We start from the raw sequence: 25,379 nt of genomic DNA, 5'->3' as shown, positions 1-25,379 counted from the left end.
TAAATGAAAGACCTAGGCAATTCATCAAAAGTAATTCCATATGGTGTCAGGCTGGACAGGCAGCTTTTGGAAGGACTTAGGCATCACCTACTATATACTGTATACTGGCATGGCACTTGACATACACACACAAGGATGATCCACATTCATCATGGCAACACTTACTGCAGGGATCATCAACTAGATTCAGCCGCGAGACTATTTTCTCTTGAGCGGTCAGGGGGCCGGAACATAATTACAAAAAAATGTGTAGACTGCAAATTGATCGCAACAATGCCCAAACAGATATAATGTTTGACTAAAACATAATCCTTTCAAACCTTGCATACATTTATATACGATCACATATATCTCTCTATTATGCGTGGGAAAACTTTGGAACAGATTTCCAAAATTAAAATCACTTGGTGCTGATTGGCTGGTGTTTTTACAGTCTTTTAGGTCCAACAATTATAATTTTTTGCTCAGAAAACTCGAGGGGCCAAATAAAACCACCCGAGGCCCAAATTCAGCTCGCGGGCCGCCAGTTGGGGAACCCTGACTGACTTGATCTTCTGCCCTCTGGATTGGAGTTATTTCTCTCTCTGACACACACACACAGCACAATTACTGCACCCGACATCAACCTATTTGAGATGGTTTGGGATGAGTTGGACCGCAGAGTGAAGGAAAAGCAGCCAACAAGTGCTCGGCATATGTGGGAACTCCTTCAAGACTGTTGGAAAAGCATTCCAGGTGAAGCTGGTTGAGAGAATGCCAAGTGTGTACAAAGCTGTCATCACGGCAAAGGGTGGCTACTTTGAAGAATCTCAAATATAAAATATATTTTGATTTGTTTAACACTTTTTTGGTTACTACATGATTCCATATGTGTTATTTCATAGTTTTGATGTCTTCACTATTATTCTACAATGTAGAAAATAGTAAAAATAAAGAAAAAACCTTGAATGAGTAGGTGTGTCCAAACTTTTCACTGGTACTGTATATAAGAATATATATATATATACAGTGGGGAGAACAAGTATTTGATACACTGCCGATTTTGCAGGTTTTCCTACTTACAAAGCATGTAGAGGTCTGTAATTTTTATCATAGGTATACAAAAATCCAGAAAATAACATTGTATGATTTTTAAGTAATTAATTTGCATTTTATTGTATGACATAAGTATTTGATACATCAGAAAAGCAGAACTTAATATTTGGTACAGAAACCTTTGTTTGCAATTACAGAGATCATATGTTTCCTGAAGGTCTTGACCAGGTTTGCACACACACTGCAGCAGGGATTTTGGCCCACTCCATACAGACCTTCTCCAGATCCTTCAGGTTTCGGGGCTGTCGCTGGGCAATACGGACTTTCAGCTCCCTCCAAATATTTTCTATTGGGTTCAGGTCTGGAGACTGGCTAGGCCACTCCAGGATCTTGAGATGCTTCTTACGGAGCCACTCCTTAGTTGCCCTGGCTGTGTGTTTCAGGTCATTGTCATGCTGGAAGACCCAGCCACGACCCATCTTCAATGCTCTTACTGAGGGAAGGAGGTTGTTGGCCAAGATCTCGCGATACATGGCCCCATCCATCCTCCCCTCAATACGGTGCAGTCGTCCTGTCCCCTTTGCAGAAAAGCATCGCCAAAGAATGATGTTTCCACCTCCATGCTTCACGGTTGGGATGATGTTATTGGGGTTGTACTCATCCTTCTTCTTCCTCCAAACACAGCGAGTGGAGTTTAGACCAAAAAGCTCTATTTTTGTCTCATCAGACCACATGACCTTCTCCCATTCCTCCTCTGGATCATCCAGATGGTCATTGGTAAACTTCAGACGGGCCTGGACATGCGCTGGCTTGAGCAGGGGGACCTTGCGTGCGCTGCAGGATTTTAATCCATGATGGCGTAGTGTGTTTCTAATGGTTTTCTTTGAGACTGTGGTCCCAGCTCTCTTCAGGTCATTGACCAGGTCCTGCCGTGTAGTTCTGGGCTGATCCCTGACCTTCCTCATGATCATTGATGCCCCACGAGGTGAGATCTTGCATGGAGCCCCAGACCGAGGATGATTGACCGTCATCTTGAACTTCTTCCATTTTCTAACAATTGCGCCAACAGTTGTTGCCTTCTCACCAAGCTGCTTGCCTATTGACCTGAAGTCCATCCCAGCCTTGTGCAGGTCTACAATTGTATCCCTGATGTCCTTACACAGCTCTCTGGTCTTGGCCATTGTGGAGAGGTTGGAGTCTGTTTGATTGAGTGTGTGGACAGGTGTCTTTTATACAGGCAACGAGTTCAAACAGGTGCAGTTAATACAGGTAATGAGTGGAGAACAGGAGGGCTTCTTAAAGAAAAACTAACAGGTCTGTGAGAGCCGGAATTCTAACTGGTTGGTAGGTGATCAAATACTTATGTCATACAATAAAATGCAAATGAATTACTTAAAAATCATACAATGTGATTTTCTGGATTTTTGTTTTAGATTCCGTCTCTCACAGTTGAAGTGTACCTATGATAAAAATTGCAGACCTCTACATGCTTTGTAAGTAGGAAAACCTGCAAAATCGGCAGTGTATCAAATACTTGTTCTCCCCACTGTATATATAATAATTATCTGGCCATGTAAATTCCTAATTCCCCCTACATAGATATGACACACACACAGCACAATTACTGCACCGCAGCCTTGACTGCAAGACAGGTCATTGCATAGGACTTTTCTAATCTACTATGTGACAGAGGTCAGGAAAGTGTTGATATTACAGTGCATTCGGAAAGTATTCAGACCTCTTCACTTTTTCCACATTTTTTTACGTTACAGGCATGCCAAACTTGTAGTGTTTGCATACAGGCTACAGGTAATGTTACCAGTGTTTACATATAGGCTACTGATAATGTTACCAGTGTTTACATATAGGCTACTGGTAAACCAGTGTTTACATATAGGCTACTGGTAATGTTACCAGTGTTTACATATAGACTACTGGTAATGTTACCAGTGTTTACATATAGGCTACTGGTAATGTTACCAGTGTTTACATATAGGCTACTGGTAATGTTACCAGTGTTTACATATAGGCTACTGGTAATGTTATCAGTGTTTACATATAGGCTACTGGTAATGTTACCAGTGTTTACATATAGGCTACTGGTAATGTTACCAGTGTTTACATATAGACTACTGGTAATGTTACCAGTGATTACATATAGGCTACTGGTAATGTTACCAGTGTTTACATATAGGCTACTGGTAATGTTACCAGTGTTTACATATAGGCTACTGGTAATGTTACCAGTGTTTACATATAGGCTACTGGTAATGTTACCAGTGTTTACATATAGGCTACTGGTAATGTTACCAGTGTTTACATATAGGCTACTGGTAATGTTACCAGTGTTTACATATAGACTACTGGTAATGTTACCAGTGTTTGCATATAGGCTACTGGTAATGTTACCAGTGTTTACATATAGACTACTGGTAATGTTACCAGTGTTTACATATAGACTACTGGTATTGTTACCAGTGTTTACATATAGGCTACTGGTAATGTTACCAGTGTTTACATATAGGCTACTGGTAATGTTACCAGTGTTTACATATAGGCTACTGGTAATGTTACCAGTGTTTACATATAGGCTACTGGTAATGTTACCAGTGTTTACATATAGGCTACTGGTAATGTTACCAGTGTTTACATATAGGCTACTGGTAATGTTACCAGTGTTTACTTATAGGCTACTGGTAATGTTACCAGTGTTTACATATAGGCTACTGGTAATGTTACCAGTGTTTACATATAGGCTACTGGTAATGTTATCAGTGTTTACATATAGGCTACTGGTAATGTTACCAGTGTTTACATATAGGCTACTGGTAATGTTACCAGTGTTTACATATAGACTACTGGTAATGTTACCAGTGTTTGCATATAGGCTACTGGTAATGTTACCAGTGTTTACATATAGACTACTGGTAATGTTACCAGTGTTTACATATAGGCTACTGGTAATGTTACCAGTGTTTACATATAGACTACTGGTAATGTTACCAGTGTTTACATATAGACTACTGGTAATGTTACCAGTGTTTACATATAGACTACTGGTAATGTTACCAGTGTTTACATATAGACTACTGGTAATGTTACCAGTGTTTACATACAGTGAGGGAATAAAGTATTTGATCCACTGCTGATTTTGTACGTTTGCCCACTGACAAAGACATGATCAGTCTATAATTTTAATGGTAGGTTTATTTGAACAGACAGAATAACAACAACAAAAATCCAGAAAAACACATGTCAAAAATGTTATAAATTGATTTGCATTTTAATGAGGGAAATAAGTATTTGACCCCTCTGCAAAACATGACTTAGTACTTGGTGGCAAAACCCTTGTTGGCAATCACAGAAGTCAGACATTTCTTGTAGTTGGCCACCAAGTTTGCACACATCTCAGGAGGGATTTTGTCCCACTCCTCTTTGCAGATCTTCTCCAAGTCATTAAGATTTCAAGGCTGACGTTTGGCAACTCGAACCTTCAGCTCCCTCCACAGATTTTCTATTGGATTAAGGTCTGGAGACTGGCTAGGCCACTCCAGGACCTTAATGTGCTTCTTCTTGAGCCACTCCTTTGTTGCCTTGGCTGTGTGTTTTGGGTCATTGTCATGCTGGAATACCCATCCACAAACCATTTTCAATGCCCTGGCTGAGGGAAGGAGGTTCTCACCCAAGATTTGACGGTACATGGCCCCGTCCATTGTCCCTTTGATGCGGTGAAGTTGTCCTGTCCCCTTAGCAGAACAACACCCCCAAAGCATAATGTTTCCACCTCCATGTTTGACGGTGGGGATGGTGTTCTTGGGGTCATAGGCAGCATTCCTCCTCTTCCAAACACGGCGAGTTGAGTTGATGCCAAAGAGCTCGATTTTGGTCTCATCTGACCACAACACTTTCACCCAGTTCTCCTCTGAATCATTCAGATGTTCATTGGCAAACTTCAGACGGCCCTGTATATATATGCTTTCTTGAGCAGGGGGACCTTGCGGGCGCTGCAGGATTTCAGTCCTTCACGGCGTAGTGTGTTACCAATTGTTTTCTTGGTGACTATGGTCCCAGCTGCCTTGAGATCATTGACAAGATCCTCCCGTGTAGTTCTGGGCTGATTCCTCACCGTTCTCATGATCATTGCAACTCCACGAGGTGAGATCTTGCATGGAGCCCCAGGCCGAGGGAGATTGACAGTTATTTTGTGTTTCTTCCATTTGCGAATAATCGCACCAACTGTTGTCAGCTTCTCACCAAGCTGCTTGGCGATGGTCTTGTAGCCCATTCCAGCCTTGTGTAGGTCTACAATCTTGGCCCTGACATCCTTGGAGAGCTCTTTGATCTTGGCCATGGTGGAGAGTTTGGAATCTGATTGATTGATTGCTTCTGTGGACAGGTGTCTTTTATACTGGCAAAAAAAATGGAGATTAGGAGCACTCCCTTTAAGAGTGTGCTCCTAATCTCAGCTCGTTACCTGTATAAAAGACACCTGGGAGCCAGAAATCTGTCTGATTGAGAGGGGGTCAAATACTTATTTCCCTCATTAAAATGCATATCAATTTATAACATTTTTGACATGCGTTTTCCTGGATTTTTTTGTTGTCATTCTGTCTCTCACTGTTCAAATATACCTACCATTAAAATTATAGACTGATCCTTTCTTTGTCAGTGGGCAAACGTACAAAATCAGCAGGGGATCAAATACTTTTTTCCCCTCACTGTATAGGCTACTGGTAATGTTACCAGTGTTTACATATAGACTACTGGTAATACTAGTGGCGCAGCGGTCTAAGGCACTGCATCTCAGTGCTCGAGGCATCACTACAGACCTCCTGGTTCGATTCTAGGCTGTATCACAACCGGCCGTGATTGGGAGTCCAACAGGGCAGCGCACAATTGGCCCAGTGTCGTCCGGGTTTGGCCGGTGTAGGCCGTCATTGTAAATAAGAATTTGTTCTTAACTGACTTGCCTAGTTAAATAAATGTTAAATAAAAAATATTACCAGTGTTTGCATATAGGCTACTGGTAATGTTACCAGGGCCACGTTCAGTTGAAAAACGTTCTCGAACGTTGCAGATAGAAATCCCCTGAATAGAGCTAAAGTTGTTCCTTATTCAACATGTTAAAGAGGGATGTTTGTTCTACAAAGCATATTTCTATCTGAACGTTCATTGCGTCCTGCTGAATGCGCCCCCAGGTTGTTAGCTACAGTCAGCTAATGAGGTAAAATGACTGAACAAGGTGTAGCCTAAAGAAATTGTTAATGGTCCGGTCCGATACGCTTTATTAATGTAAAATGCGGCCCCACCAATGCACGACAGAAAGAAAAAAAAACAGTATTATGGGTCATATATTTTGAATCGTTTCTCTGAGGAAAAGAGGGAGACTTGGCTAGTATGTTGGCTACAGAACCTGGCTATGAAACGCAGTGGGGAAAGTGTGAGGGTTGAGCGACACTACAAATTCATAAACTTTTCTACTCAAGGGAGAGAAAAACATAGCTAGACTGTTGTTTCACTATTAAACTCAACGCTGCTATTGTATTTAATTTCGTAAAGCAGCTCGTGTTTCTTAACCAGGCACATGGTATCTAACTAGAAGGCTGGTGGTGACTGGTTAGCTACAGAGTCGCCTGCGCGATGTGTATAATCGGAGGTGGAGCCGGAGGCGGATCCTTTCTGCCCACACTCATCGCTTGCTCCCCCACAGCTCACCAGCTGATGTAGGCTAGGCTGGGTGTTCCAGGTGATGTAGGCTGGGTGTTCCAGGTGATGTAGGCTAGGCTGGGTGTTCCAGGTGATGTAGGCTAGGCTGGGTGTTCCAGCTGATGTAGGCTAGGCTGGGTGTTCCAGGTGATGTAGGCTAGGCTGGGTGTTCCAGCTGATGTAGGCTAGGCTGGGTGTTCCAGGTGATGTAGGCTAGGCTGGGTGTTCCAGGTGATGTAGGCTAGGCTGGGTGTTCCAGCTGATGTAGGCTAGGCTGGGTGTTCCAGGTGATGTAGGCTAGGCTGGGTGTTCCAGGTGATGTAGGCTAGGCTGGGTGTTCCAGGTGATGTAGGCTAGGCTGGGTGTTCCAGGTGATGTAGGCTAGGCTGGGTGTTCCAGGTGATGTAGGCTAGGCTGGGTGTTCCAGGTGTGGCGCGTCCTTCCCACTGCTGAACAGAACTGCGCTGCACATCTGTGCTGCTAATATTAATTGTGCTTATCACTGAAAAGCTCTCAATCTCTCCCAAAATTATTGTTCAGTCCACTTAGTAGTCAGATTTTAGTCACAGAGATAATATAGTCTCGTCTCGTTTTCGTCAACTGAAATGAAAAATCATTTTCCATTAGTAATAGTTTTTTTCTGGGTCTATTTAGTCAGTTATAGTCTCGTCAATTGCCGCTGAAAAATAGGTGTGACTAATATTTTAGTCACTATTTTTGTTGACGAAATTAACACTGGCACACACACACACACACACACACACACACACACACACGACCCCAAAAAGAAAAACAGGAGCGTGTACAAAAACACATCCACACAAAAAAGCCTTGCACCATTACTACAGAGCACTCCCTAACACATTACAAGACACAGTCATTATTCTGTTTAGTAGAATATAATGAGTGCAACACTATCTGACAATTATCTGCTTCATTCTGGGGGGAAACATCCCAGTATGACTCCAAACCATGAAGAAAGACACTGGAATAATTCAAAGCGACAGCAGAATGTAAAATGACTGGAGCTTGTTTGTGTTCCTGTGTCTCCCCTCCAGCCTCATCTCCTAATATCTCTCTCCAAACAGGGGGGGGGAGAGAGAGAGAGAGAGAGAGAGAGAGAGAGAGAGAGAGAGAGAGAGAGAGAGAGAGAGAGAGAGAGAGAGACAGAGAGAGAGAGAGAGAGAGAGACAGAGAGAGAGAGAGAGAGAGAGAGAGAGAGAGACAGAGAGACAGAGAGAGAGAGAGAGAGAGAGAGCGAGAGAGAGAGAGAGAGAGAGAGACACAGAGAGAGAGAGAGAGAGAGAGAGAGAGAGACACAGAGAGAGAGACACAGAGAGAGAGAGAGACACAGAGAGAGAGACACAGAGAGAGAGAGAGAGAGAGAGAGAGAGAGAGAGAGAGAGAGAGAGAGAGAGAGAGATGGAACCAAGGGAGGCAGTAAAAATATATCTAGGCAGATGCTTCGACTGGGTCAGACACTTGTTTTGCTCTCTCCCTCGCAAATCTGCTAATCGGTATTCCCCACACTGCCGTTGGGGAGCCAAGGTGAATGCCTGAACAGAGCTAGCCGGCCAGCATGTGTGTGAATTCATGAATGTGCATGCGCCACATGAATACTGTATGCGTGCAAACTGCCTTTGAATGGCCTTGTCAAGCCAGTGCACACTCACAGACAGTAACACACCTGCACACAGTCCTCTGGCCAGTTGACAAGCGCTCTCATTCTGAGCTTTCCGATATCGTACGATTCAAAAAAATAAAGGAGGCTGGCCTTTTAATGCTCCAGCGTCCACAAGGCAGATTGCTGACACACGTAGAGAGAGAATGAGCGGCGGTCATTGAAAGTGACAAGTGCAAGAACAGAAGCGTTGTGGTTCTAGGTTTACATCTCCAGTGACCCCGTTCGGCTAAAGGGCAGGAGTTATGGGATGTGACCGCGGCCAGTCAGCCATCTTGGCTCTGCCTATGCCCCACTTTTCTAAGGGGACTAATGAGCGTGTCGTTCACAGTGGTGTAAGACAACGTGGAGAGAGAGAGATAAAGCGTTGAGTGAGAGAGAGAGAGAGAGAGAGAGAGAGAGAGAGAGAGAGAGAGAGAGAGAGAGAGAGAGAGAGAGAGAGAGAAACAGAAACAGAGACAGAGACAGAGACAGAGAAAGAGAAAGAGAAAGAGAGACAGGCCATGCGTCTGGTGCAGCTTTGGGCTCTGGTCTGTGGTAATGAGCTACGTCGGCAGCATGACCCAGTCCCACATTCCCACAGTCTGCTGACAGTCGCCTACAGTACGTCAACATGCACCACGCTTAGCAATGCTTTGAATCACAGTGACAAGTACACACTAACTGCACATAAACTTGCACACTAAACAAACACAAGGCATCACTGGGTATATACAGTACTACGTCATGAATTACTACTATACCACCCCCCTGAGACTGTACTCTCCCTTCTCTTCCTTCCTCTCTCCTTTCCTCCTCTCCTTTCCCCGCCTCCCCTTTCTCCTCATACTACTTGACTGGCCCCTCAGACCGGTGGTAGCAGCTCAGACCGGTGGTAGCCCCTCAGACCGGTGGTAGCCCCTCAGACCGGTGGTAGCAGCTCAGACCGGTGGTAGCATCTCAGACCGGTGGTAGCAGCTCAGTTGTGAATCAGACAGTGATGCAACATCTCCCCCCTTACACATAATTAGAGCCCGACCGATATAGGATTTTTGGGTCCGATACTGATTTTAGTGAGGCAAAAGTCACCGATTACGGATATATGTGCCGATAGTTTTAATGATTAATTAATCGATTCGTTTTTAATGAATGTTTCTTTAAAAGGTGGAATGAAAAACAAACCTTTCGAACACAAATTATGCTCCAAAGAATTAACAGATCCTCTAAATGATGATTTCTTAACTAAATATTACAATTAACATTATTTAAGTACATTTTATTTCTGGTTTACATGATAACCACCAACATGCAACTATATTCTCTATAAATACGAAAGCAAATACAAAACACCTGTTCAGTTTTACCTTGTTAGGTACAACTTAAAGATGTGTCTATCTAAGGCAGTGGGTAAGAATCCAGAAGAGTCTGCGCTGAAACACTACAAGCACACTAATAAACAAGAAGGGCTGAATTAAAAAACGTAAATTAGCAGACGTATTTATCATTCTATGTATATTATAATCGGTGATTTATCGGTAGAATAAAGACCGATACAACTATTTATGTGAAATGCTAATATCGGCTGATAATAATCGGTCAACCGATTTATCGGGTCGGGCTCTACACACAATCCGGGCCATCTGCAATCTGCAGTGTCCCGCAGGCTGCACTAGTAGAGGCCAGATAGCATCACCATTACCTACCCTCCAATGTGGTGAACGGGTTGGTACCCATGCTTTCACCAAAGCCGGTACCAAGGTTGGTTCCCATACCCGCTCCAAAGCCGGTGCCTAGATTGCTACCCTTACTGGCGCCAAAGCCGGTGACCGAGTTTGTGTCCATGCCCAGGCCGGTGCCTGTCCCGGTGAAGGCCTGGCTACTGAAGGGTACAGGCAGCAGCACATCCTGCTCCTTGTCTGCCCCCATCCCCTCCACGATGCCCTCTAGAGGTGAGAGAGGCGAGGTGCCCCCACAGTCTCTCATTGTGGGGAAAGGCAAGAGGTGTAGGGTGGGGTCCTGGTCCTGCCTTAGATCGGAGCGGGTGGCGCCTGCAGCGGACAGGGTGGGGGGCGCCTGGTCGTCTGCAACCGTCAGTGAGCGCTTCATGGTGGAGTGGGGGGAGCGGCGCGGGCCGCCCATGGGCGATGACAACTCGTCCAGCCCAGCACCAGGGTAATGGTCAGGCAGCTCCAGGCTAGAGGGTACTGAGAGGTGGGAACACTCAGACATGGCCCGCCGCATGGCCTTCCGCTGCTGTTCAGCACGCCCCATGAAACACGGCTCAAGTTTCACCTCTTCCTCCTCCTCCTCTTCCTCCTCGCTCTCCTCCTCTTCCTCAGCCATTTGACGGCCACCTAATGCTGACTCGCTGTCCTCGTCCTCCCTCTCCAGGTAGTTGTCATTAACAACCCCAATGACACAGTAATTAGGGGCGGCAGTATTCTGGGGTGGAAGGGTCTCGGGGTTCCACGCGCCGGTGCTGTCTGGGCCTGGTTTTAGTGAGCTAGAGGGTGAGGATAGGTCCATGTGTCTGGCTGGGGAACCAGGTACGGGGGGCAGTAGGACACTGTTGTTCCCACAGCCCAGCGGGGAGGGGGAGGAAGACACTGGGCTTTCTGGGCTCTCCCCGGCACTACCTAACCCCTGAAAGCCCCCCCTGCCGTGTACCTTGAGATCCGCATCCATGCCACCGCCTGCTGGAGGGTCAAAGAAGCACAGCTTGTCCTCGTCGGTGAGTCCTGTGGCCCCTCCGAAGCTCCTGGGGGGCCCCATGTCTCCATGCTGCCAGTCCCAGGCCTGGGGGGCTGCGTCGGGGGCCATGGAGGGGACCTTACACAGCTCGCTGTACTCCGAAAACGGAGAGCCAGGCTGCTGGTTGGAGACAGAAGACATACTTTCCCTCGTCTTTCTTTCTTCCTCAGGCTTCGATTCTTTGTCCTCTCTTTGTTCCCTTTCCTCTGTGGGTCTGTTGTTCCTCCTGGTTAGGATGCACAGGTGGGGTCTGTCTGGGCTGCGATAGTGCCAGTGATGAGAGCCAGCATGTGTGTGTGTGTGGTGGAGCCTCGCTCTCTGTGTGCTTCTTCGCTCTCAATCCACCAAGAAGAAGAGGAGACTGAGACTGTAAACTGGATGTGCTGCCCTTTCCCTCTCTCTCTCTCCTCTCTCTCTCTTTCCCTCCCTCCTCGCCTCCCTCTCTCTCTCTCTCTCTATCCCTCACTGACAGCCTTTTGCATGGCTATTGGTCATGTGACTACAGTGTGGCGGCTCATTGGTTGCTGCCGACTCACAACTCCCTCCCCGTATGGAGCGTACATCCCCCTCCTCTCTTTTTTTATCTTTCTTTCCACGCTTTCCCTTTCTACCCCCCTCTCCCTTTCTACCCCCCTCGCCCCCTCTCCCTTTCTACCCCCCTCTCCCCCTCCCCCTTTCTACCCCCTCTCCCTTTCTACCCCCCTCTCCCTTTCTACCCCCCTCTACCCCCTCTCCCTTTCTACCCCCCTCTCCCTTTCTACCCCCCTCGCCCCCCTCTCCCTTTCTACCCCCCTCTACCCCCCTCTCTCTTTCTACCCCCTCTCCCTTTCTACCCCCTCTCCCTTTCTACACCCCTCTCCCTTTCTACACCCCTCTCCCTTTCTACACCCCTCTCCCCCTCTCCCTTTCTACCCCCCTCTCCCCCTCTCCCTTTCTACCCCCTCTCCCCCTCTCCCTTTCTACCCCCCTCTCCCTTTCTACCCTCCTCTCCCCCTCTCCCTTTCTACCCCCCTCTCCCCCTCTCCCTTTCTACCCCCCTCTCCCCCTCTCCCTTTCTACCCCCTCTCCCTTTCTACCCCCCTCTCCCTTTCTACCCTCCTCTCCCCCTCTCCCTTTCTACCCCCCTCTCCTCCTCTCCCTTTCTACCCCCCTCTCCCTTTCTACCCCCCTCTCCCCCTCTCCCTTTCCCCTCTCTCTTTCTACCCCCTCTCCCTTTCTACCCCCCTCTACCCCCCTCTCTCTTTCTACCCCCTCTCCCTTTCTACACCCCTCTCCCCCTCTCCCTTTCTACCCCCCTCTCCCCCTCTCCCTTTCTACCCCCCTCTCCCCCTCTCCCTTTCTACCCCCTCTCCCTTTCTACCCCCCTCTCCCTTTCTACCCTCCTCTCCCCCTCTCCCTTTCTACCCCCCTCTCCCTTTCTACCCCCCTCTCCCCCTCTCCCTTTCTACCCCCCTCTCCCCCTCTACCCCCTCTCCCCCTCTCCCTTTCTACCCCCCTCTCCCTTTCTACCCTCCTCTCCCCCTCTCCCTTTCTACCCCCCTCTCCTCCTCTCCCTTTCTACCCCCCTCTCCCTTTCTACCCCCCTCTCCCCCTCTCCCTTTCCCCTCCCTTTCTACCCCCCTCCCCTCTCTCTTTCTACCCCCTCTCCCTTTCTACCCCCTCTCCCTTTCTACACCCGTCTCCCCCTCTCCCTTTCTACCCCCCCTCCCCCTCTCTACCCCCCTCTCCCTTTCTACCCCCTCTCCCTTTCTACCCCCCTCTCCCCCTCTCCCTTTCTACCCCCTCTCCCCCTCTCCCATCTACCCCCCTCTCCCTTTCTACCCTCCTCTCCCCCGCTCCCTTTCTACACCCGTCTCCCCCTCTCCCTTTCTACCCCCCTCTCCCCCTCTCCCTTTCTACCCCCCTCTCCCTTTCTACCCCCTCTCCCTTTCTACCCCCTCTACCCCCCCTCTCCCTTTCTACCCCCCTCTCCCCCTCTCCCCTCCCTTTCTACCCCCTCTCTCTTTCTACCCCCTGTCCCTTTCTACCCCCCTCTCCCCCTCTCCCTTTCTACCCCCCTCTCCCCCTCTCCCTTCTCCCTTTCTACCCCCCTCTCCCCATCTCCCTAGGGAAATAGTCGCTAGGGCAATAGTAGCTAGGGCAATAGTAGCTAGGGCAATAGCAGCTAGGGCAATAGTAGCTAGGGCAATAGTAGCTAGGGCAATAGTCGCTAGGGCAATAGTCGCTATGGCAATAGTCGCTAGGGCAATAGTCGCTGGGTGCAATAGTAGCTAGGGCAATAGTCGCTAGGGCAATAGTCGCTAGGGAAATAGTACCTAGGGCAATAGTAGCTAGGGCAATAGTAACTAGGACAATAGTAGCTAGGGAAATAGTAGCTAGGACAATAGTAGCTAGGGAAATAGTAGCTAGGGCAATAGTAGCTAGGACAATAGTAGCTAGGGAAATAGTAGCTAGGGCAATAGTAGCTAGGGCAATAGTAGCTAGGGAAATAGTAGCTAGGGAAATAGTAGCTAGGGAAATAGTAGCCAGGGCAATAGTAGCTAGGGAAATAGTAGCTAGGGCAATAGTAGCTAGGGCAATAGTAGCTAGGGAAATAGTAGCTAGGGCAATAGTAGCTAGGGAAATAGTAGCTAGGGCAATAGTAGCTAGGGCAATAGTAGCTAGGGAAATAGTAGCTAGGGCAATAGTAGCTAGGGCACCTTTCCCCCAGTTTTCTCATTCTCTCCCAACACATATCAGCCTCGAACAGCAAAGTGATCCATTTCTGGGTAACATTATCTCTATTTGACCTCTTACCCTGTCTTTCGACCTCACTTCACACATTCACTCTGTTTCCCGCCTTGAAACTTACACACACACTGTGTGTCTCTGAGCCAGACAGACAGTAGAGTACCCTGGCAGAGGCCTCTGTTGAGCAGTGCCAAAGTCTAGAGTGTGTGTGTGTGAGAGAGAGAAAGAGAGAGAAAGAGATTTGTGAATGTATGTGTCTGTGTGTAGGTGTGTGTGTGTGTGTGGTTCATTCTGGTTCAATCTCACCCAGATTCTGCTGCATTAGTAAAGGTAAAATGAGAAACTGGAGTACAGTACACAACCACAGTCCACTTCCTGGTTTAATACATACCAGTATGTGTTGGTATACCCGGAAATATTTGATACATACCAGTCGGTTAAGGTTAGGTCAGACGTGCCACAGAGTGACAGTGACAGCCAAAGTGACAGTTCTGACTGGCTAACTGCCAATGTGAACCATAACAGGACAAGACAGAGAACATTCTTTGATGTTACCCATTAAAAGTTGTTGGGAGCATATGAAGAGCGTGCGAAATTCTTTCTTTGTTTTTATACTGTTCAGCCCAGCATTTAGCAATGCGGGAAAAACCATTTGATGGACAACAAGCTCTGACAAATTTCCGTCCTTGGATTGTGTGAAGCTTCTGTGGCTTTGGCAAAGAAATAAAACGGATTGTCCACAGAGAGAGACTGTTTCTGTACAGCCTTCATCTTTGGTTTAAGCCGCCCACAAGTGACGACCCTGATGGCATCTCTGTCGCCATCGTGACCGTCGCCCCCGGTTACCCAAGGAACAAGTCCCTCCCACCAACGTGTGTTCGCTGCTCTCCACAAACACACCAACACACAGAAACACACACACGAACACACAGAAACACAGGGCTTTACCAGTCATCCAGTCCCCTAGCAGTAATGAGGCCGTGGTACATTAGCTCCAGTTGAGGCTGCTGCAGAGTATGGTGCTCTGACAGGAGAGACAGGACCAGGAACACAATGAGACAGATCAGATCAGTGGGACTCAAACAATTCAGATGCTAAACACAAGCCGAGTAGCTACCATAAACAAAGTGGCCACCTACGCACTAGTATGGTGAATGAAGCAAACTACACTGAACAAAAATATAAACGCAACATGTAAAGTGTTGGTCCCATTTTTCATGAGCTGAATTAAAAATATCCCTGACATTTTCCATACACACAAAAAGCTTATTTCTCTCAAATGTTGTGCACAAATTTGTTTACATCCCTGTTAGTGAGCCTTTCTCCTTTGCCAAGATAATCCATCCACCTGATAGGTGTGGCATATCAAGAAACGGATTAAACAGCATGATCATTACACAGGTGCACCTTGTGCTGGGGACAATAAAAGGTCACTTTAAAATGTGCAGTTTTGTCACACAACACAATGCCACAGATGTCTCAAGTTTTGAGGGAGCGTGCAATTGGCATGCTGACTGCAGGAATGTCCACCAGAACTGTTGCCAGAGAATTTAATGTTCATTTTTCTACCATAAGCTGCCTCCAATGGCGTTTTAGAGAATTTGGCAGTATTTCCAACCGGCCTCACAACCGCAGACCACGTATAACACGCCAGCCCAGGACCTCCATATCTGGCTTCTTCACCTGCAGGATCGTCTGATTGGCTGGGCCTTGCTGCCAAGTGGGTAGGCCTATGCCCTCCCAGGGCCACACATGGCTCCGCCCCTGACCAGTCATGTGAAATCCATAGATTACGGCCTAATTTATTTATTTAAATTGACTGATTTACTTATATGAATTGTAACTCAGTAAAATCTTTGAAATTGTTGCATGTTGCGTTTATATTTTTGTTCAGTATATATACTTGCTATGTGGAAAAACAAGACTGTTTTTGGATACAGTAAATTTTTACATTTTAGTCATTTAGCAAATGCTCTTATCCAGAGCGACTTACAGTTAGTGAGTGCATACATTTTCATACTGGCCCCCCCGTGGGAAACGAACCCACAACCCTGGCGTTGCAAGCGCCATGCTCTACCAACTGAGCTACACAGGGCCCAGTATACATTAGTATAGTAGAGTAGAGTATTGTATAGTGTAGTGTAGTGTAGTAGAGTAGAGTATTGTATAGTGTCGTGTCGTGTCGTGTAGTGTAGTGTAGTATTGTGGAGTAGAGTATTGTATGGTGTATTGTAGTATTGTGGAGTGGAGTATTGTATGGTGTAGTGTAGTATTGTGGAGTGGAGTGGAGTATAGTATAGTGGAGTATGGTATTGTGGAGTAGAGTATTGTATAGTGCGGTGGAGTATTGTGGAGTATTGTATAGTATAGTGTAGTGTAGTGTGGTGTAGTGTAGTGTAGTGTTGTATTGTGGAGTAGAGTATTGTATAGTGTAGTGTAGTATTGTGGAGTAGAGTATTGTATAGTGTAGTGTAGTATTGTGGAGTAGAGTATTGTATAGTGTAGTGTAGTATTGTGGAGTAGAGTATTGTATAGTGTAGTGTAGTATAGTAGATTAGAGTATTGTATAGTGTAGTGTAGTATTGTGGAGTAGAGTATTGTATATTATACTCAGCAGACACTGTGGAATAGCAATGAGGATATCTGGGCCATGTCGACTCTGCCGACTCACGCCATGTCGACCCTGCCACATCGCAGCCCGCTCTCTCTCCCAATGGAGTGACACCAGAGCCCCTCAGGGACAGAGACACAGAGCGCCCCCTCTCCAGTGATGACCTCACTCTGCCTGGCCTAGCCTGGCTGGCTGGCTGGCTGGACGTACACGCAAACAAGAAGGCCCTCTTACATAATCCCGCTGCGCTACTGAGGCACCGTTTCTAACGGACGAGCAATGACAAACACAGAGAAAAGAAGCAGAAAAAACATTCCAGAACTTAATTTAGCAGTTGACATTTGGAGAAAAGGTAATCGAGTTAAATCAAATCGCATCTCACCCCCTGCTGCACATGTTGGTCTCAGCTCCATCTCTATCCGTAGAAGTAATTATGGGGTGAAAACGGCAGCATAAAAAATAGATCAGGTATTTCCAGATTCATCAAATGAATGACATATCCTGCAATGTTCCATCCCCAAAATGTCCATCCTTGCACCGGAGCCTTGTAGTCTTTCACCAGTGAACTACTGTTCATGCTGCAGAGAGGTTGGAGAGGTGGCCATTAACTAAGAGAACTGATGAGACTAAAAAGGGCTTTATCAAACCCGGTGCCCTACGGAGTATGCAAATAGGCCTATCAGTCAAGCCATTAAACTAGCAAACACTCCCTGGTACATTATTCAGAAGGACTGTTATACACAGAGGTGCAATACTTAAAATGTGAGTTTTACAACTGAGGAGCGGCACAGCCTCTTTGAACGGTGAGAGGCTACAGCTGTAAATATAAAAGCGCCCGAGAGAGACACTACATGGGATACTACATGGGAGTCCGTGCTCAAATGGGGTGGGTGGATTAATGCATTCCCTTCTCTGAGAGACAGAAAAGAGAAGAACGGTGTGGGGGGAGAGATCAGAAGAGAGAGAAGAACGGTGTGGAGGGAGAGATCAGAAGACAGAGAAGAACGGTGTGGAGGGAGAGATCAGAAGACAGAGAAGAACGGTGTGGAGGGAGAGATCAGAAGACAGAGAAGAACGGTGTGGAGGGAGAGATCAGAAGACAAAGAAGAACGGTGTGGAGGGAGAGATCAGAAGACAGAGAAGAACGGTGTGGAGGGAGAGATCAGAAGACAGAGAAGAACAGTGTGGAGGGAGAGATCAGAAGACAGAGAAGAACAGTGTGGAGGGAGAGATCAGAAGACAGAGAAGAACGGTGTGGAGGGAGAGATCAGAAGACAGAGAAGAACAGTGTGGAGGGAGAGATCAGAAGACAGAGAATAACAGTGTGGAGGGAGAGATCAGAAGACAGAGAAGAACGGTGTGGAGGGAGAGATCAGAAGACAGAGAAAGGGAAGAACAGTGTGGAGGGAGAGATCAGAAGACAGAGAAGAACGGTGTGGAGGGAGAGATCAGAAGACAGAGAAGAACGGTGTGGAGGGAGAGATCAGAAGACAGAGAAGAACGGTGTGGAGGGAGAGATCAGAAGACAGAGAAAGGGAAGGAGAAAACAAGTGGGGGGGAGAGAGAGGGAAGGGGGAGAGAAAGTGAGTCTTTAGTTGTTTTATTTTTAGCTCAATCAGTGCACCCCTCCCCCCCTGCTGTCACACCCCATTGTTTCCTTGGTAGCCCCATTCTTCCCAATGTCTCCAAAGCAACTGCCTCCCATTTCCATGGCAACAGGATCCTTGCCACGGCGCCGGCAACCAAGTCGTCTCGGCAACGCAGGGAGCCAGAGGAAGATATGAAGAGAGGTGGGAGGGAGAGGGAGAGAGGTGGGAGGGAGAGGTGGGAGGGGGCGGGATTGGGGGAGGAAGAGAGGGGGAGGGAGAGAGGGAGGTAGGTGGGAGGGCCAGAGGGAGGGGGGGGGGGGGCAAAATCAACTGGGGGCATTTTAAAATATTCAGTTTATTAGGCCATCCTTGTAAAGAAGAATTTCTTCTTAATAAAATAAAAATAAATATTATGATCTGCTGAGCTATGAGATAAGGAGCACACTGCTCTCTTACTGCTCGAGTCAATGGTATCTTTCAATTAATCACAGTCATCAGTCTGCTACGGTCTCTCTGCTGCTAATGCCTATGCAAGTCTGTTAATCCAGCAATGTCTGTGACAGGCTGATAGACAAGCCTCCAGACAGAACATTTCAGCTGTAAATAGCTTAGTCTTAGGCTGAGCAGGCACACAGGCAGCCCGGGCGCCACTGACTCCCAGACAGAGGGGGAAGAAGGCTGAAAACGTGGTGCTGTGGAATGTGTAAGTCACATACTGTGGCCGTGTCGTTCAAGCCTCAGGTCCTCCACTTCCACCATCAACTCCTCGCCTCCCTCGGAACAGCAGCTTACCAGCCTCAAAATCAGAGGGAGGGAGCCTTTCTTTGTGTACATTGTGTTCGAGACCCCTCCATTTCCAGACATGGATGACACATATTACCTGACAGACTGCTATAATAACAAAATAACTTGACAATGTGCCTTTGATTGCTTAACCATGAATGAATACCGAAAGGGTTTATGTAGTTGATGCTTCAGTAGCTACTGCCTTGTATTCAATGGGAAGTTTGAATCTGTTCTCAGGGTGTATTTCTGAACATTGACATACAGTATAGGTGTACGTAGAGCCATGTATTTAGATTTGAAATACTTGGCTCTGGGTGTACACATTAAGATGCACCATGCACCTTATTATTCCCACCTATCGTGTAGCTATTGTCTGACGAGGAGCTGCCTACCACCTTATGTATCGACACATTGCCGTTGTAATTGTTCTGCAGCAACATTACTGCCCCTGTCACAGCGTTGTAAACGGCCTGAGATCCATCTCACCATCTATCAACTTGAAATATCTTTTTAAATCTTGTTTGTCTTCTGTGGTAAAATCGAAACATCCATAAACCGCCCCACCATTTTAGTCCTATTGCAGCAGATGTGCTCAGAACCCTCATCCGTTTCTATTCATTGTGGATGTGATGTCTTAGGGCCAATCCGCAATTCTGGGCACACATGGTCCCTGATCCATCCGACAAGCTCCCCAAATTCCCTTAATTGGATAAATATGGACGCTAAATCAAGTGGGATGATTTTTTTGGGGGGATAAGAATTAAGAGTGGATATATGTATTCATGACTTGTCCAATTGATATGAAATCTTAGTAGATGGCTGCATTTTGAGGCTTAGGTTTATGAGGAGATTGATTGGGAATTTAATTTGGTGTGCCATTTAGTGCCAGCATGTGGTTGTCAAACCTTTAACCCTAAAGTGATGAGACATTTCTCAATAATCTCTCCTTTATCCAGCACCATGGTAAGACCACTGCCATTTAAATACAGCGGACGAGAGAGGAGGAGTATACACTGGGAAACATTGCACTAAGAAGAAAACCAGGGCAGCTAGTCCACTCATTTCTCCTTTAACCAGCACTATCTCAGCTCTATTCAACATTAAAATACAGTACGTCAGGTCGAGAACGAGCAATTTCTTGCAATGAGAAGAAACTGTCCCAGAACAGCTCAAAGTAAAACACTGGTACCAGGACAGCTCAAAGTAAAACACTGGTACCAGGACAGCTCAAAGTAAAACACTGGTACCAGGACAGCTCAAAGTAAAACACTGCTACCAGGACAGCTCAAAGTGACACACTGGTACCAGGACAGCTCAAAGTGACACACTGGTACCAGGACAGCTCAAAGTGACACACTGCTACCAGGAAAGCTCAAAGTAAAACACTGCTACCAGGACAGTTCAAAGTAAAACATTGCTACCAGGACAGCTCAAAGTAAAACACTGCTACCAGGACAGCTCAAAGTAAAACACTGCTACCAGGACAGCTCAAAGTAAAACACTGCTACCAGGACAGTTCAAAGTAAAACACTGCTACCAGGACAGCTCAAAGTAAAACACTGCTACCAGGACAGCTCAAAGTAAAACACTGCTACCAGGACAGCTCAAAGTAACACACTGCTACCAGGACAGCTCAAAGTAAAACACTGCTACCAGGACAGCTCAAAGTAAAACACTGCTACCAGGACAGCTCAAAGTAAAACACTGCTACCAGGACAGCTCAAAGTAAAACACTGGTACCAGGACAGCTCAAAGTAACACACTGGTACCAGGACAGCTCAAAGTAACACACTGGTACCAGGACAGCTCAAAGTAACACACTGCTACCAGGACAGCTCAAAGTAAAACACGGCTAACAGGACAGCTCAAAGTAACACACTGCTACCAGGACAGCTCAAAGTAAAACACTGCTACCAGGACAGCTCAAAGTAAAACACTGGTACCAGGACAGCTCAAAGTAAAACACTGCTACCAGGACAGCTCAAAGTAACACACTGCTACAAGGACAGCTCAAAGTAACACACTGCTACCAGGACAGCTCAAAGTAAAACACTGCTACCAGGACAGCTCAAAGTAACACACTGCTACCAGGACAGCTCAAAGTAACACACTGCTACCAGGACAGCTCAAAGTAACACACTGCTACCAGGACAGCTCAAAGTAAAACACTGCTACCAGGACAGCTCAAAGTAACACACTGCTACCAGGACAGCTCAAAGTAAAACACTGCTACCAGGACAGCTCAAAGTAAAACACTGCTACCAGGACAGCTCAAAGTAAAACACTGCTACCAGGACAGCTCAAAGTAAAACACTGCTACCAGGACAGCTCAAAGTAAAACACTGCTACAAGGACAGCTCAAAGTAACACACTGCTACCAGGACAGCTCAAAGTAAAACACTGCTACCAGGACAGCTCAAAGTAACACACTGCTACCAGGACAGCTCAAAGTAAAACACTGCTACCAGGACAGCTCAAAGTAAAACACTGCTACCAGGACAGCTCAAAGTAAAACACTGCTACCAGGACAGCTCAAAGTAACACACTGCTACCAGGACAGCTCAAAGTAAAACACTGCTACCAGGACAGCTCAAAGTAAAACACTGGTAACAGGACAGCTCAAAGTAAAACACTGGTAACAGGACAGCTCAAAGTAAAACACTGGTAACAGGACAGCTCAAAGTAAAACACTGGTACCAGGACAGCTCAAAGTAACACACTGGTACCAGGACAGCTCAAAGTAAAACACTGCTACCAGGACAGCTCAAAGTAAAACACTGCTACCAGGACAGCTCAAAGTAAAACACTGGTACCAGGACAGCTCAAAGTAAAACACTACTACCAGGACAGCTCAAAGTAAAACACTGGTACCAGGACAGCTTAAAGTAAAACACTGGTCCCAGGACAGCTCAAAGTAAAACACTGCTACCAGGACAGCTCAAAGTAAAACACTGCTACCAGGACAGCTCAAAGTAACACACTGTTGGGTTGTTCCAGTTCATGGAATCTAAAATGAATCCTAGAATGTCTCCCGTAAATCGAACGGTGTCAGCCCCAAGTTTGGATGCTCCAATGTAGACATTTTGATTCCGTCATGTCAGGTCTGTGTCAGGGGAGCGAGTGGAAGGGTGGAATAGCGTATCTGCTGCTCTCCTTTGCCCTGTCTGGGTAGATATTATATTATCATTATTATTTGACAGCAGACCGCTCCCGTCCTCATTCCCCATGCAGACAGCTGCACGCCGGTTTTGGAAATCACCCGATTCCAGAGCCCGTTATAGAAATGGAAACATGCTTAGGGCTGCTTCATTTACATGTTTTGTATAATTAAGAGACTGATACAGATTGGCTGGTGCTGTAATATAGCTACAGTGACCGCCTTTTTGCTTTGTTGTTTCTGTGTATGTTATCAGTTTCCCTCCAATGAGGTTGCATGTGAAAAAATGACATATTTAAACATGCATGTATTTGTGCTGTGGCCTGTTTGTGAGTTAGTAAGTGAGATGTTTCTGTGAGTTGGTGCGTGTGTGTGTGTGTGTGTTTGGGTGTGAGTGTCACTGATAAAGAGCTTTTAGCCTCAGCCTACTTTATAAGCATCAGTCGCCATCCCCATGGCAACATAAACTGCTGCTCAGTCACCATGGCAACTAGCCAGACCCTCCCCCCTCCCCAAAGGCACATCTAGAACTGTCTACCACTGTAACTGTCTACCACTGTAACTGTCTACCACTGTAACTGTAACTGTCTACCACTGTAACTGTCTACCACTGTAACTGTAAACCACTGTAACTGTCTACCACTGTAACTGTCTACCACTGTAACTGTCTACCACTGTAACTGTCTACCACTGTAACTGTCTACCACTGTAACTGTCTACCACTGTAACTGTAACTGCCTACCACTGTAACTGTAACTGTCTACCACTGTAACTGTAACTGTCTACCACTGTAACTGTCTACCACTGTAACTGTAACTGTCTACCACTGTAACTGTCTACCACTGTAACTGTAACTGTCTACCACTGTAACTGTCTACCACTGTAACTGTCTACCACTGTAACTGCCTACCACTGTAACTGTAACTGTCTACCACTGTAACTGTCTACCACTGTAACTGTAACTGTCTACCACTGTAACTGTAACTGTCTACCACTGTAACTGTAACTGTCTACCACTGTAACTGTAACTGTCTACCACTGTAACTGCCTACCACTGTAACTGTCTACCACTGTAACTGCCTACCACTGTAACTGTAACTGTCTACCACTGTAACTGTCTACCACTGTAACTGTCTACCACTGTAACTGTCTACCACTGTAACTGCCTACCACTGTAACTGCCTACCACTGTAACTGTCTACCACTGTAACGGTAACTGTCTACCACTGTAACGGTAACTGTCTACCACTGTAACGGTAACTGTCTACCACTGTAACGGTAACTGTCTATCACTGTAACTGTAACTGTCTACCACTGTAACTGTCTACCACTGTAACTGTAAACCACTGTAACTGTAACTGTCTACCACTGTAACTGTCTATCACTGTAACTGTAACTGTCTACCACTGTAACTGCCTACCACTGTAACTGTAACTGTCTACCACTGTAACTGTCTACCACTGTAACTGTAACTGTCTACCACTGTAACAGTAACTGTCTACCACTGTAACTGTCTACCACTGTAACTGTAACTGTCTACCACTGTAACAGTAACTGTCTACCACTGTAACTGTCTACCACTGTAACTGTAACTGTCTACCACTGTAACTGTCTACCACTGTAACTGTCTACCACTGTAACTGTCTACCACTGTAACTGTAACTGTCTACCACTGTAACTGTCTACCACTGTAACTGTAACTGTCTACCACTGTAACAGTAACTGTCTACCACTGTAACTGTCTACCACTGTAACTGTAACTGTCTACCACTGTAACAGTAACTGTCTACCACTGTAACTGTCTACCACTGTAACTGTAACTGTCTACCACTGTAACTGTCTACCACTGTAACTGTAAACCACTGTAACTGTAACTGTCTACCACTGTAACTGTAACTGTCTACCACTGTAACTGTAAACCACTGTAACTGTAACTGTCTACCACTGTAACTGTAACTGTCTACCACTGTAACTGTCTACCACTGTAACTGTAACTGTCTACCACTGTAACTGTCTACCACTGTAACTGTCTACCACTGTAACTGTAACTGTCTACCACTGTAACAGTAACTGTCTACCACTGTAACTGTCTACCACTGTAACTGTAACTGTCTAACACTGTAACTGTCTACCACTGTAACTGTCTACCACTGTAACTGTAACTGTCTACCACTGTAACTGTCTACCACTGTAACTGTCTACCACTGTAACTGTAAACCACTGTAACTGTAACTGTCTACCACTGTAACTGTAACTGTCTACCACTGTAACTGTCTACCACTGTAACTGTCTACCACTGTAACTGTCTACCACTGTAACTGTCTACCACTGTAACTGTCTACCACTGTAACTGTAACAGTCTAACACTGGAACTGTCTCCCACTGTAACTGGAACTGTCTACCATTGGAACTGTCAGCAATCTGACCTTTCCTATCATTTTCACTACATTCATATTTTTCTTACAGTTGTACAATATTCCATCAATCCAAATTAATTCAAGTCTACCATGTGTCTATTAGTCTGCAATTCATAAACACTTTCATGTTGCTTTTTAAAGCCTTAGGCCCTCCTGTAGCTCAGTTGGTAGAGCATGGCACTTGCAACGCCAGTGTTGTGGGTTCGATTCCCACGGGGGGCCAGTATGAAAAATGTATGCTCTCACTAACTATAAGTCGCTCTGGATAAGAGTGTCTGCTAAATGACTAAAATGTAAAATGTAGATAGCCAATGTAAGCCCACAGGGATTTCATTATTCACACATCATTGTCTAGTTCACGGAAAGCAACAACTGTCTGCCACACTGTGTTGGAGTGTGGAGACTAAATTCCCTTCAGACAGTGGGGAGCTCAAGAACACATCAGACAGACAAAAACACACACACACACACACACACACTCTCTCAGAGGAAGAGAGAAATCAAAGCCTTTAGTTCCTGCCGCTCTCTGTGCTTTGCAATGCTGCTGAGGGCCAGTGGACAGCAGAGCAGCCCTGCTGTGGATAGGTTTGTCTGTCTCTACGGGGGCTGTGTTAGAAGCCCTGTTCATAACCACAGGCCCTGAGCCCACACCGGAGCGCCTCGCTCTCATCAACACACCACATCAGCTAGTCGCGGAAAATATCAAAATGTACATAAATATTCACACCCCTGAGTCAATACATGTTAGACTCACCTTTAGGAGCGATTACAGCTGTAAATCTTTCTGGGTAAGTCTCTAAGAGATTTGCACACCTGGATTGTACAACATTTACCCATTATTCTTAAAAATATTATTCAAGCTCTGTCAAGTTGGTTGTTGGTGTCACAAATTCAGCCGAGGCTGCCCCTCCTCCTTGCTCGGGCAGGTTTTGGCGTT

General features: G+C 46.3%; 2 protein-coding genes across 2 annotated transcripts in view; both read right to left on the bottom strand.

Annotated features, from left to right (window-relative positions):
- LOC311109308 (uncharacterized protein) overlaps nucleotides 1-25,379 on the bottom strand; it is a 98,877-nt gene that overhangs the window by 25,124 nt on the left and 48,374 nt on the right. The gene's annotated exons all lie outside the window — the stretch shown is intronic.
- LOC311109201 (uncharacterized protein) lies at nucleotides 10,097-11,293 on the bottom strand (the record flags this gene model as incomplete). The annotated part of the gene is made up of 1 exon (XM_084152050.1): nucleotides 10,097-11,293. The coding sequence occupies one exon, from the start codon at nucleotides 11,291-11,293 to the stop codon at nucleotides 10,097-10,099; it is 1,197 nt and encodes a 398-aa protein (XP_084008176.1).

This window comes from Coregonus lavaretus, assembly GCF_964263955.1.
Source record: "Coregonus lavaretus genome assembly, chromosome: 34".
NCBI classification, from domain to species: domain Eukaryota; kingdom Metazoa; phylum Chordata; class Actinopteri; order Salmoniformes; family Salmonidae; genus Coregonus; species Coregonus lavaretus.
This window is presented reverse-complemented; position numbering and strand designations above follow the sequence as displayed.